At 38.0% G+C, this 13458-nt stretch overlaps 1 protein-coding gene across 1 annotated transcript in view; it reads left to right on the top strand.

Moving 5' to 3' along the window:
* Positions 1–629: 629 nt before the first annotated feature.
* Positions 630–13458, top strand: part of TRAPPC10 (trafficking protein particle complex 10) — a 34260-nt gene continuing 21431 nt past the window's right edge. Inside the window, exons 1-9 of the mRNA XM_010148977.1 lie at positions 630–792; positions 2236–2317; positions 2967–3102; positions 4212–4408; positions 6046–6241; positions 7310–7421; positions 8441–8688; positions 11067–11213; positions 13164–13278. Coding sequence (XP_010147279.1) covers positions 630–792; positions 2236–2317; positions 2967–3102; positions 4212–4408; positions 6046–6241; positions 7310–7421; positions 8441–8688; positions 11067–11213; positions 13164–13278 — 1396 coding nt within the window. The remainder of the gene's footprint in view (positions 793–2235; positions 2318–2966; positions 3103–4211; positions 4409–6045; positions 6242–7309; positions 7422–8440; positions 8689–11066; positions 11214–13163; positions 13279–13458) is intronic.

Genomic DNA, 13458 nt, shown 5'->3' with positions numbered 1-13458 from the left:
GCATACACTGGATTTTTAGGTGCAGTATGGAAAGAGCACTTTGTCATGCTCCCAAGTTAAAATAGGTAATTCTTTCAGTCAGGCTCCAAGCTTCATGGGCTATCACTTTGATGTGGTCTTCTTGCTGTTGATCTCAATCACTAGGCCATATTTCCCTCTCTGTGGGCAGCAACGAGTTGCAAAGGAATAGACTGTTCTCCACGGCCTAGCTCATAGAGATGTTGTAACTTGGTATAAGACAGCATTAACGATATGACTGACACTTGCTTCAGTATTCGTCTGAGACATTTGTTTGTAGTCTTAAATAAGATTTTCTATGGTACACTTACTTCAGACAGAACAGGGTGAAGGTGAAGAGTCAAGAATAACTTGTTTAGTAGTTTTCTGGAGACTTAAGACTAAAGCACCAGTAGTAGAGCGGGATTTTTTTTGTTTGTGTTTTTTGAACTGTTCTAGGAAATTGTATCACTGAACAATAGCTATTGTGGTTAGACATCAGAAGAGATTGTTTTGCTTCTTCTGGCCTTTAATCAGACTTTTAAAATTTTATTTATTTATTTTTATTGTGCAGTGATAGAATTATTGTAGTGGCTGGTCATGAAAATAGTATTTATGGGGAAAATTGGGAAATGGTGAGTGGACTAGAAAAGGGTTCCCAAGATGAACTAAAGGGTTCTAAGTTACTGTGGGGGCACTGCATGGCTGTGTATCAGGAGGTGAGATTGCATGGTGGGAGGGAGAAGAAAGGATGTCAGGTTCTTCTCCAGCCTTGGCTCCCTGTTCCACAGGAAGGTAAGAAGGTCTTTTGTCCAGGTCGGGCTGTGCAATGGCAGATAATTGTAAAACAGAAAAAGGTGAGAAGCTACCAGAAGATGGCAGAATTGCCTATGTGCCGGCTAAAATATTAATTGGAAAACGCAGCTCTTCAGTTCAAGAGATCCTGGGGAAGGGGGTGGGGGGAGTGCAGTCTGTAGGAGCAAATAAAGGATTTCTAAAAATGAGATTTCAGTCTCTGGTAGAGGAGAATGCAGCTAGCCAGAGATGAGGAAGTACAGGTAAGGGAGCAATACCTGCGATAATTCAGGGCAACGCGCAAATGAGAGATTTAGTAAGCGATACCAGTCAAGTACTATGGGCCAGCTCATTCTCACAGATTAAGAGAGTGCAAAGGACATAACAGATTTTAGAACTGTGATTGAATGCAGTGGCAGATAGATTTTTAACCTTACTTCCCTTTCATTTGGATGTGTCTGCCAGACATCGTGTCTTCTGTTTGGGTGTTATGCATTGGCTAGCATGGTCGACTGGTCAGTTTGGAGTGAAACATGTCCAACAAAGTACCCTGTTCCCTAGTTTACCATCTCTTTGCTCAAAGGTGCTTATAACCATCAAAAGTTGGAAGAACGTGCTGTAAGCCTGTTTTTTTTTCCCTTGTCATGTCCTCCCTGTACCCAAAGAACAGAATTTAAGAACTGATGTTCATATGCTACTGGTGATTTTATTTTATTTTTTTCTATGGTAGAGCCTACATTTTATCCATCTTGTATATAGGTAGCTACTTCAATGGCGTTGCATTTAAGACAGTTGTTCAAAGCCTAAGGGACTGAAGCCTAGCCACAGATCTGTGTGTATGTAGGGTCAGCTTTAGCAGACTGACACCATCTAACAGACGCGATGTTTCTGAGGGCAGCAAGAACAGCAAAGAGGGCAGGGAGCTTTGTGTTAACAGCAGCCCCAGATTAATGCGGAGAGAGGAGTTAAACCCCAGCAAGGCACAGAACATGTGCTAATGCTGATTTTGTCATGGTCAGCCCAGCTGTGGGAGGGATGTGAACTACCTTCTAACCGATCTTCTGGTTTGTGAAGGCAAAGGTCTTGGGGTTTTTTAAATATGCTTTGTTTAGCCAATGACTCTGGCAAGGCCATTGCTTGTTTGGTTTTTAGAGTTTGACCAGCTACATGGATGATGCTGTCTTTGGTATATGGATTATGTAGCTATGTGGAAATTTGTAATAGGAGGTTATAACAGTGTATGTATTGTGTGCCTTGTTAAATGTTGTATTAGGCTGCGAGCGCATGTGATTTAAAAAAGTCTAGTTTGGTGCTAGGTTCCAGTTTCCACATAGCAGACAAAATTACATCTTTTCATTGAAACAACAAACCATTAACGGTATAGCTTATTCATCTGATTTCTATTTTTTCACATGATAATAGATTCATGCCTTTCACTTTTAGGTGCTGGAGATCAGAATTTATTTACTTCCTTATATCCTACACTTTCTCAGCAGCTTCCTAGAGAACCTATGGAATGGAGGAGGTAAACTTATATGTTATTTTGTGATAATATTCCAGTGTGCACTGGGAAGTTCTTATTGTAAACTGAGTTGAATATAGCAACTGATTTGAGGAAAGGAGAACTTAGACAATCAAGGTAAATGTTCAGGATGATCATTTCCACTCAGCTATGTTGAACTTCACCTAAAGAAAAAATTATAGTAATGCTGTGTTTCTTTTTCTGGTTTTGTGGTTTGTGGGTTTGTCTTGGTGTGTGCTTTGATGTTCTTTGGCAGCCACGTTCTGAAAGTGACAGGCTTTCCTCTTAATGAGGCTATAGGTAGAACTGTGGAATTAGATATACTTTCCTGCAAAAAGTTTTGTGTGGCATGCTGTTTTCTGATTGCAAAAAGTATTTTGGGAATTTTCTTACTGGAAATTTTTTGCTTTTAGAGGTCCTAGAGACACAGAAAATCTTTTAATGAAAGCTTCTAGCTTGCTCTTGCAAAAAGGAGCATCCACCTAATCTCAAGTGATACCAAATTCTAGTTTCTGTACAAACTGCAGTAAGTGTAGTTTGTGAGTTTCCAGTAACTGTATTTCAGTGTATTGCTCTTCCCCAAAATGCATGTTCGTTTTTGTATTCTGCTACATATGTCTCGCCCACTAATTTCAGTTTTAAAATTTTGTAGGTCTTATGGCCGTGCTCCGAAGATGATTCATCTAGAATCTAACTTTGTTCAATTTAAAGAGGAGCTACTACCCAAAGAGGGGAATAAGGCCCTTTTGACTTTTCCCTTTCTTCATATTTATTGGACAGAATGTTGTGTAAGTATTAGGAAAAGATCGTGAAAAACTGAGTAGTCATATTTGAAAATTAAATTGTTTTGAATTTCTACTTGTGCTCTCTGATATTTTTCATTTGCTTTCTGTGTTTGTTTGATCAATTAAGTCTGCGTTGCATAAGCACACATACCTAACATTATTAGAACCAAAACTTAGTCAGCTTGAGTACTTTTTACCATAAGCAGTGTTTCTTTGTAATGTTGCTTGACACTAAGAGGACAGACTTTTGAATAATCTGTTTTCAGTACTTTGTCACCAAAAAAAACAGGATCTAAAAATGTTGCTGCAGTAGCACAGCACGTTTGCTTCATTGTACTGAAATGTGGCCAGAGTATTTCAGTTCCAATCTGTCCATGAGGCTAAATCTTTATGTATTTTTTCTTTAGTTCGTCTTCTGTGTGTCAGGTATAAGTACGTGTCAGCAGTCTAAAGGGGCCAAGATTTGGAATGTCTTAATCCTATTTATCTACAGTTCACTGCTCTTTGGTAGGTCTTTGTTATGAATTAATTATCCGGTTGAAGGACAAAGGTGACATCTGATCTGCGAACAATCAAAAAGTATCCAGAACAGCCTTAAGAGTTGTCTGAATTGATCTGTTCAAAACCAACTCAGAAGCCAAAACAGTGCCAAACAATGCTTCTGTGTTATGTTTTTTTTTTTTTTAATGGAAAAGCTTTTAAACAGATTAAGATTTGAGCAGTGTTAGAAGGTACAAACATCACACTTCTGTTACTATGTAAGAATAAAATAGATTCAGCTTTGTAATTAAGAATAGAAGAGTTCAGCTTTGTAATTTCAAGCATGTTTTTGTTGTGAAGTTCAAGAATGTTTAAAAATCTTAGTTTCAGTAATGTAAAGAATGATACTGTACCAAATATGAAGATATATTTACTGTTAACCAAAATACTAGAAATAAATTCAGTTATCAAAACCTTACTATCCCTCATCTGATTTCTTTCAATAATTGAACTTATGGTCACTATTTCTGTTTGATATTTCTTTCTGTTTATCTTCTGTTGGAACAAAATTTGCCTTTTGAAATTGTTCAGAACATCTCTTTGATTTGATGATTCACCACTTCTCATCTCAGGACACGGAAGTGTACAAAACTACAGTCAAGGATGACATCACCAAGTGGCAGAATGTTCTCAGAGCTCACAACTCAGTGGACTGGCTAATTGTGGTAGTTGAGAGCGATGCCAAGAAAAAGAACAAAACAAATATCCTTCCCCGAACCTCTATAGTAGATAAAATAAGAAATGACTTCTGTAACAAACAAAGTGACAGGTAAGCATGCCTTTCCTTGCAAACATTTTAACCTTTTGACTAGTGTGCTGATTTAAAAATTCAGATCCCTACGTAACAGGTTCCTTGCTTGTTTAATGACTTTGCTTCCCATCCAGCATTGAAACCGATGATACCGTAAGACCTGTGCTTTCAAGACCCAGGCAATAAAGGGAGAAGTTTCTTTCCAGTTCTTCCTGGATTCGTGGTGGCTTTGAAATGTGTTTCAAAAAGCTTTTAAGTATCTCTTCCTGGCTGAGAGAGGTTTAAGGGGAACAGTGTGGTATTAATCAGTTTTTAAGACTTCAAGATGTTTTGTTTGCTTAGGTGCTTGCGAAAGTGTTACCAGAATTACAGGTAGTGGGAGTGAGGCGAGAGGAGACTATGAACTAGAATAGGGCTTATTTTTTACCATTGTACTTTCTGCCTTTCACTTAATCACCTTTCTGCTATGAGATAATGGCTTAACGCCAGTTTCTGCAGATGTTTTTATTCTAAGGAAGATAATAATGAATATACGAATCTATTTCTGCGTTCATTAAAGTCAACAAAATACACAAATCTTAGTTTGAAACCAACTTTAATAGACACTGTCTTCCTTATTCTGAAACACTGCACTGAATCTATTCTATATTACTTCTTTTTCTTTTAACCTGAAGAGTTAACTTGAAGCAGGAGATTGTCCTCCTAGGAATGAGTGACAGGATAAACATTTGAAGTTGAAAAGAGTAGATGGAAGCACTCCTTGTGCCTTGGTGTGAGCTGACAGTGACTGGCAGGTCAGCATGTTATAACATGCTGTGCATCGGCAGCACTTTCTTTGTACCTAGAAAGTGTTTAGTGTATTACAGGATTATTTTGGCAAATAGTATGAACAACTCTGACTCAGTTTCCTTTTGGCTTCTAACTGATTGATTGTCCTGGTTTAATCATTTTGCCATAGGATAAGATGACTTTTCTAACCAGAAATAGTGTTTTACTTGGATGAGAGATTTTTTTCCTGCCTTTAGACATACTGGTAGGGTTTTTTTGAATGTTACTAAATTGTGATAGGAAAACTGAGAAAGGAAAATGCTCTGAAAAAGGCTGATTTATTTGCGAATTAATGGAATCTGTTTGTTTATTTTCTGAGAAAAGCAGTGGCAGGTTTAGCACATAGGATGTGTAAAAACAAATTGCGATACTGTAAATAATCCTTGCCAGGAGTAACTATAATTACCATTCTGCTGATTTGTATTGCCATGCAGACTTTTTTTCTTTGGATAGCTATAGCATTACTTATGTTTGTGTAATTGGAACAAAATATCCATTATTTGCTTCCAAAAAAAGGAAAGCTTTAGAGTACTCATTTTGTGGAAAATGCTTAACTTTTCTCATAAACTATATCACAGCCTTAAACATACATGGAAAAGTTTTTAAAAATCCACTAAAACCCAAACAAACAAAAAACCCCCCATGATTCCAACATACCTGTCCCCAAATAAAACATTCAACTTTGTTACTTTCCTTCCATCAGTGTTGAGTGAAAAACTAAATTCTGTTTACTTGGAATCTGTCAAGTATGCAGAGTGTTCAATTGTGCATTTATATGAGTTTCATGTTTACTTCCTCAAAAATAATTTTTATCCATCTCTTTGCAGATGTGTGGTACTTTCTGATCCTTTGAAAGACTCTTCCCGTTCTCAGGAATCTTGGAATGCCTTCCTGACCAAACTCAGGACATTGCTTCTCATGTCTTTTACCAAAAACTTAGGCAAGTTTGAAGATGACATGAGAACTTTGAGAGAGAAAAGGACTGAACCAGGGTGGAGCTTCTGCGAGTATTTCATGGTCCAGGTAAAAGTCTCTTTTTATTGAACAAAGTACTTGAGTCCTTGTTCTAATAACAGGGGTGGTGGTGGTTGTTGTAGTTGGCTTTCTGGTACTTGTAGTGTTCTGCTCATTCTGTGGGGGTTGGGGCAGGAAATAGGAAGACTGGTATAAAAGCAGCAGTTTTAGAGCTTGTTTTTAGGGCGTTGGTGTTACCTTGTAATACAGTCCTACTAGAGAAGCAGAATCTTTTCAGGCTTGTCAAAGTTTTATGAACCTCAATTGAAGCAAATAAACTGCATCTGGAAAGTGTTTTAGTAGTTGCTCTTGAATTTTTGGGTACACGTCCTGTCACTGTGCCTGTGCAAAGACACTCAAACTTGAAATCAGTATTTAATATGAACGTTGCTGTGCTTTCTTTGTTTAGATTATTATCAGTATGTATGGAGATGATTTTTAGCAAATGCTTTATTTTGAAGTAATCTATATAGAGAATGCCTCGAATTCCATTTTTTTAATATTTCTAAATATGTGTTAGCCGGTATAGAGAAAAGCAAGAAACTCTTCTTCGCTAGAACTAAAGGTCTTCATTCCTTTAGACTTTTTCTTGTCCCTGGACAGTGCTGTTCTCCATAGCAGTTCTATCTCATCTTCATGTCTCTCTTGACTTCATGCACTACCTCTTGCACATGATATATCTAATTCTGAGAGTTTTTCTACTTACCACTTTGCCTCTCTTCTCTGTGAAATTAGTGCCCTCACAGGGTGAACTGAGGGGAAAAAAATTATTACTGCTGTGGGGATTTTTTTTCTTTTTTTTGAAACACAAACTTTTAATAGATGTGTGACCTGGATGTGCAACAGAATTTAGTGGCATAGCTATATGACTTAATCTTCTTTTGTGAACCTCTCTGTGTTAAGAAGAAACAGTGCATCTGCTACAATGGCAGGTTTTCCTGTATGTGTGAATACTGGAAGGGGAAGAATGTTGGAGAAAGTAGTTTCCAGAGCTCTGTGTATGGATGAGGGCAGGCTCTAACACCAGACATGCCTCATATCAGTAACGTGCTCCTTGTATTGCTTGTGTGTCAAAAGGAAGAACTGGCTTTCGTCTTTGAGATGCTGCAGCAATTTGAGGATGCGCTAGTGCAGTATGATGAACTGGATGCCTTGTTTTCTCAGTACGTTGTCAATTTTGGGGCTGGTGGTAAGTGTCTCAAAATGTTAACTAAATGTCTTAATTTCTTCGCTACCCTTCCGCTAAACAGCCCAGTGCTTTGGGTACCACGTGCTTACGTGGGAGAAAAAGACAGCATGTTGCAGTGAAGATGCACTGGGCAGTTTGTGCTTGTTTCATGGTGTATGCAAACTGAAGTGTGCATCAGGTATAGTCTATTAAAGTTTTGCTTTTCATCTCTGAGACTTAGAAGCAATTTTTAATGAAAACCTGTGTTTTGCTCTTACTCGATGATCGTTCCAGATGGAGCTGTGAAACTCTGTAATTACGTAAGTATTGATTTGGCTGAGATACAACTGCTGTTTTCACAGCTTATTGCTAAGTTATTCAATAATGAGCTTCCTGGAGAAATGCATTCAGGTTTGCCTCAAATTACATGAGCCATTTGGTATTCACGACAAAACTGAATAGAAATATGTGCTTAATCTGCACTACAGAAGATGTAAATATCTCTTCAAGAAAAATGACTGTGCAAGAAGTATCGAGTAACTTTAAACTGTTTTAATGAGCTAAAGTATATGCTGTTATGTAACAGCTTTAATCAGATATGTTATGAATCTGTAAAAATATAGTGCAGGAGTAATTGCAGTGAAATATATTTGTCCTGACTGAGCCTGATGCTATACCTGAAAGTGGGAGCATGTCTGTGCATGATGGCTGAGTAAGAAGTACTTAAGCAGATAAAGCTGGTTTGTTTTGAACTTCAGGTAGGCCTATTTGCTATGAAATACATAGTGATCGTCACTGTACTAATAACAAATATGCAACTGAGACAAAATGCCTGTGGGGTTTGAATGTTTTGAAATGATTTACTTAACTGTGGAAGTTCTGCTGGTTTTTTTGTTTTGTTTTTGAAGTTAAGACATTGTCGTTTATCCATATGATAAATTTTAGAAAGAAAAAGCCAGCTCACAACCTCTGGAGGGAGGAAGAAGAGGCTTTGATAGAAAGCAGTGGTTGATTCTTGGATATTAACTTTATTTACTTAGATGGTGCAAACTGGCTGACATTTTTTTGCCAGCCAGTGAGGAGCTGGAATGGTTTAATTCTCCGAAAACCAATAGACATGGAGAAGAGAGAGCTAATTCAGAATCAAGAAGCTACTCTACTGGACTTGCGTAGTTACCTATTTTCTCGCCAGTGCACGTTATTAATCTTCCTGCAGAGGCCATGGGAGGTTTCCCAGCGAGCATTGGAGCTTCTTCACAACTGTGTGCAAGAACTCAAGCTATTAGAAGTGAGTCAGTGTAATATATTCCATTATGTCAATGATTTTATCCAATGATGATCTAACAAGATTTTTGAAGTTTAGATGTTGGTGACCAGAATATAGTAAGCACTGGTTGTGAGTTATCAAAATGATGCTGTAATAACAGACTGTAACAGTGCTACAGTTGAATGTTTCATCATGAGGATGTCTTCGGAAAGAAGTTCGGAGACATCACATCTGAAAACCAAACCTGTATTTAGTTAGTGTTCTAGTCGTCACCTGGACAGTTAACTTCTTAAGCTGGTAGGTAATTTGTCTGCTTCTTTCCTGGATTTATTACCAGTCTCTTGAACTATAGTTCCCATCCTTTAGATCTGTAACAGTGTTGTGTTGAAGAAAATAAGGCAGAGTGGTTAATATGCTGATACGCAGGCTAGTTAGTCGGTAAGAAAAAGCAGTTCTGAACTAGAAACTGTACCTACAGAGGGCTTCTTGCGGCCATGCTCACGGGGTGCTACTTTGATCGCCTTTTGTGGTTCTTACTTTGTGATTCCTTTTGGTGCTCTGCAATGCTCTTCTGTGTTCTGCATGTGTCTCTGGCTATCACATCCAGTGGTAGGAGGAAGATAGAAACAAGGGACGGCGTTCAGTGCCTCCATGCTTTACCCCTCCTCCAGACGTACTTTAGTTTCTGCTGGCGTTTTTTTAATCCCCTAAAGAGGCTTTATGAGGGATGTTGTACCCTGATCATCCTCCCTGTATGACCACATATGTCTGTGAATTGGAATACATCTTTAAGAACAGTGAAGGGTGCATGAGAATGTTTCTGGATTTCACCTTGTGACTCATCCTTAATCCTGTGGGTGTCTGGTTCTCTGTTAGTTTCATCTGCTATTATAACAGTAGCTGCTAACTTTTGCCTGTCTGACATTGTGGTAGCAAGTTCCCTAAGTTCCATCTGTTCATCTGCATTTAAAAACAAAAAATTTACTTCAGATGCATTGCTGACACCTTCATGTGGTCTAAAACTAACATGTAATTCCCATACATTTAGTGTGTTTTGTGGTGGTTTTTCCTTTCCATGCAACCTTCTAAATCTCTGAAGGTACTTCCTGCAGTTCCCTTTTTGCTCCACCCCAAGTCTCTCCTGTGCCTCCAGTATCTGGAACTGTTCTCTGCACACTCTTAGTCCTGCTTGTTTCTTTCTTGACATGGTGATCCAAACTGAATGCAGGTGTTCAGGCTGTGAGACAAGAACACTTACTTGGGCATACTGTGTAGTTATCCCTGTTGTGATCCTTTTCCTTAGTACAGGGAAACCTCTCAATGTGGCTTGATGCCACAGAACACAGAGCAGAAATCTAAACTGCTCTGTTCTCGTGATCTTTCTCTTCCTGAAAACTCCTTCAGAATTCAGATCTTTTTTTTTCTTTTTTTTTCCTAATGCATTATCCTTGCATGTTGAACTTTCCTATCACATTGGTCCATTACTTAGTTTATTATGGGTTTCAAGACTTTCATAGTCTGTCCAAAAGGAATATTTTTGCTTTGTTTATGAACAGGATTTTGAGACACCATTCTCCTTCCCTGGAGACTTTCCAAAGCCGCCTGGAATTGTTTCTGTGTGATCTACTCTAGGTGATCCTCCTCTGGCAGAGGGGTTGGACTAGATGATCTCCAGAGGTTCCTTCCAACCCTGACCATTCCGTGATTATTGTGATCATATTGCAGATCTTTAGTTATGCTCATCTTCATCTTGAGTCTTGAAATATTCTAGTATCAAACTCTTTGGTCTTTCTCTATCATGTCCTGACTGATAATCCCTTCTTGGTCTGTTTTTTTTTTTTCCCTCTCTCTTTCAGTATAGTGGATTTTTTTGTGTTTTTGTTTTTATCTCAATTCTTTAATAGTTGTCCATGACACATGTCTCATCCTTTGCTTAATAAACTTGTTGTTGTGAAGGAAACTTGGCCTAATTTCTTTTTTTTTCAAGTTTTTTAATCTACTTTTCAGTCTCAGTTAGATCGCATGTCTCCTTAGGAAAGTAGTAGTATATTATAGAAATTTTTCCTAACTCTGTTTTTTTAGGCCTAGTTTCCAAATTTTTGGAACTCTTCCAAGTACTAGTACCTATTAGTCCTCTTTTTCCTTCTCTCTCATCTTGGTGACTATATCAAATCTAGTTAATATAATCACTGTGTAGTTGCTTAGCCATCCTTGTTTCATGAACTGATACATATAAATTATTCAGGAGGTAGTGAAAGTTGGCCTGCTTTTTGTGTATTCTTAGAGTAAGCTTTTCCAAGAGACTTTGCTACATTGTATCAAGAGAAGAATTTTGCTGAAGTATTTTCTCATCTTGACTAATGTTTCTTTCCCAGTTAATTTTATCTGTTCATCTTCAGGTCTCTGTTCCTCCTGGAGCTTTGGATTGTTGGGTGTTTTTGAGTTGTTTGGAAGTCTTACAAAGAATAGAAGGCTGCTGTGATAGGGCTCAAATAGATGCAAACGTTTCCCACACGGTTGGCTTATGGAGCTATGCCACTGAGAAGGTGAGCGAATGGTGTGCTGCAGTTGTGGTATTACAGTTTTGAAGTAGACTGTTTGTTTCCTTTGGAACAGATTTTGCCCTTCTTATTGTGGAATTTAGTATGGGGTTTTGTACGTTGTCTTGAGTCTAGTCTAGATGAGACATCCAGGTTTATATCCACTTTTTCCTCTGTCAGATGAGGCCTGGGAATCACTGGGGTGTATTCACCTTTTTGTCTTCCCCTCCCTCATCACTGATTTGATAATGAGTGGCTAATTAAGCTCCAGAACAAACTCGGTCTGTGTCGACTGAGAGAAGGCACATGAATTTCAGTTATAGCAGGAGAAGCTTCCCAAATGTGGATGCCTTTACCATTGTAGAGACTACAGCAATCTGGTTACATAGCTCATTATTTCTTCAGTATGTTAGTATGGTAGTAACACACCCCTGACTTCAACCCTGGGCGGCTTGTCAAAGAGGCAAATAAGTAATAATTTCTAAATTCTTCACTTACCACCCCTTAGCATAAAGTGAAAGTTGTAAAGTGGCCTTTTCAGTTTGGTTAAGCCCATTCCCCAATTACATGAATGCCTTTTCAAGTTCCATTTACTCCATTTCTATGAAAGAGTTGGTATTGAAGGTTGCTACAGCTTTCCACTGTTGGAAAACAATGTAGAAAGATGACTAACTCTGGGAGCTACTGAAATAGCATACTGTGATCTTTGATGTCTTTAAAGATCAGCGTAAGCTCATCCTCTTGTTTGCATAGTTTGTACAGTATTTTCTATTTATTTTAATCATAGTTTGTTTAAATTTCAGAAGATTTGGAAATCTTCTAGCTGAGCCTGGGAGGTCTTTGTCTTACTGCAAAAGCATAAAAAGACAAGTTCATTTGGGATAGTTACTGGTGTTTTTTTAATGTTTAGTGGGGATTTTTGTTTGTTTGGGTTTTGGGTTTGTTTGTTTTTTTTAATGGGGGGAAGAGAATGATCAGAATAAAGGAAACAAAGGATTGCTTAAAGTGGTGATGGATGCATTCAGATTTTTTTCTTCTCATGGTCCTTACATGTTTCTGTAGAAGGTGTGTACCTGGGTTGGAAATGTTCCTCTCATTCATGGCTCTTCTAACTAAAGGGAATAATTGTAGGATAATGAGTAGCAGTAGGGTGGAACAGACCAAATGAAAGGAATTTAGCAACTAGTGACAAAGTTAAGTAGAATTAAAAAAAGTTAATGGCCAGACCCATTTTATATGGTATAGAGTAACATGACGAGCTAAGGCTTCATTTGTGGGCTTACCTTGGTAGTTGATTGAGTTATTCTAAATGAATTAACCAAATGGCCAACAGAAATTAACTTCTTTAAGACTATATCCTCTGCTGACTTCTGGGTGTCAAGCGTACCAGCTGCTGTCTGGAAGGGGGTTTATGGTAGTTGCGGGGCACTGTTAAAACAGTTAGCTGTGCTTATCAGGTCTCTTTCAAGAAGACTTTCACCTGAAAACAATACTTTGGGTGAGTTTGCAAACTTATCCAATCAGTGTACTAGAGACTGCCTGCATTTCTTGATTATTTGGTTTTCAAAAATACAGACACAGTTATTAGAAATGATCTCGAACGATAACGGCCAAACATCTCAAGCTTTGTCCATATTTATATGGAGAAACATAGGGATTTATTCTGATTGGGTGTTATGCATGTAGGGACATGTGTGTATATGCATGTGTTCCAATGTTATTTGAGTCCGTAACCTATATGCAACTTAATTCTTAACAAAATTAATTTCTGCTGTGAGGATAACAGTTACTTTTGAAAGGTTCTCTACTTTTGTTCCATGAAGGAACTTTAATACAGATCTTAAAGCAGCATAATGTGGCAGCAGTGGAAATGTCTTGTAGGAATGATAGAATAAAAGGAGGGTTTTATATTAATTTTGTAGCCTACTGAAAACAAACATCTTATTTCTCTTACAGTTAAAATCTCTGGGCTATTTGTGTGGACTTGTGTCAGAGAAAGGACCCAATTCAGAAGACCTTAACAGAACTGTCGATCTGTTAGCAGGGTTGGGAGCAGAACGCCCTGAAACAGGTATTACCAGGAATGTATACATTCTTTCCAATAACTGCCATTGTCTTAAATACAGAGCATATAAATACATCAGTAAAAATAAATTGCAAGTATCCCAACATATATATAAACATTGATAGAACTATATGATCTCTCACGAGTTTCTGTTATATGTCTGTTACTTTAAATTATCAGTGCATC

The sequence above is a fragment of the Eurypyga helias genome, unplaced genomic scaffold (assembly GCF_000690775.1).
Source record: "Eurypyga helias isolate BGI_N326 unplaced genomic scaffold, ASM69077v1 scaffold19963, whole genome shotgun sequence".
Lineage (NCBI taxonomy): Eukaryota > Metazoa > Chordata > Aves > Eurypygiformes > Eurypygidae > Eurypyga > Eurypyga helias.
The sequence above is the reverse complement of the archived record's forward strand: the minus strand, read 5'-3'. Positions and strand labels throughout refer to the sequence as shown.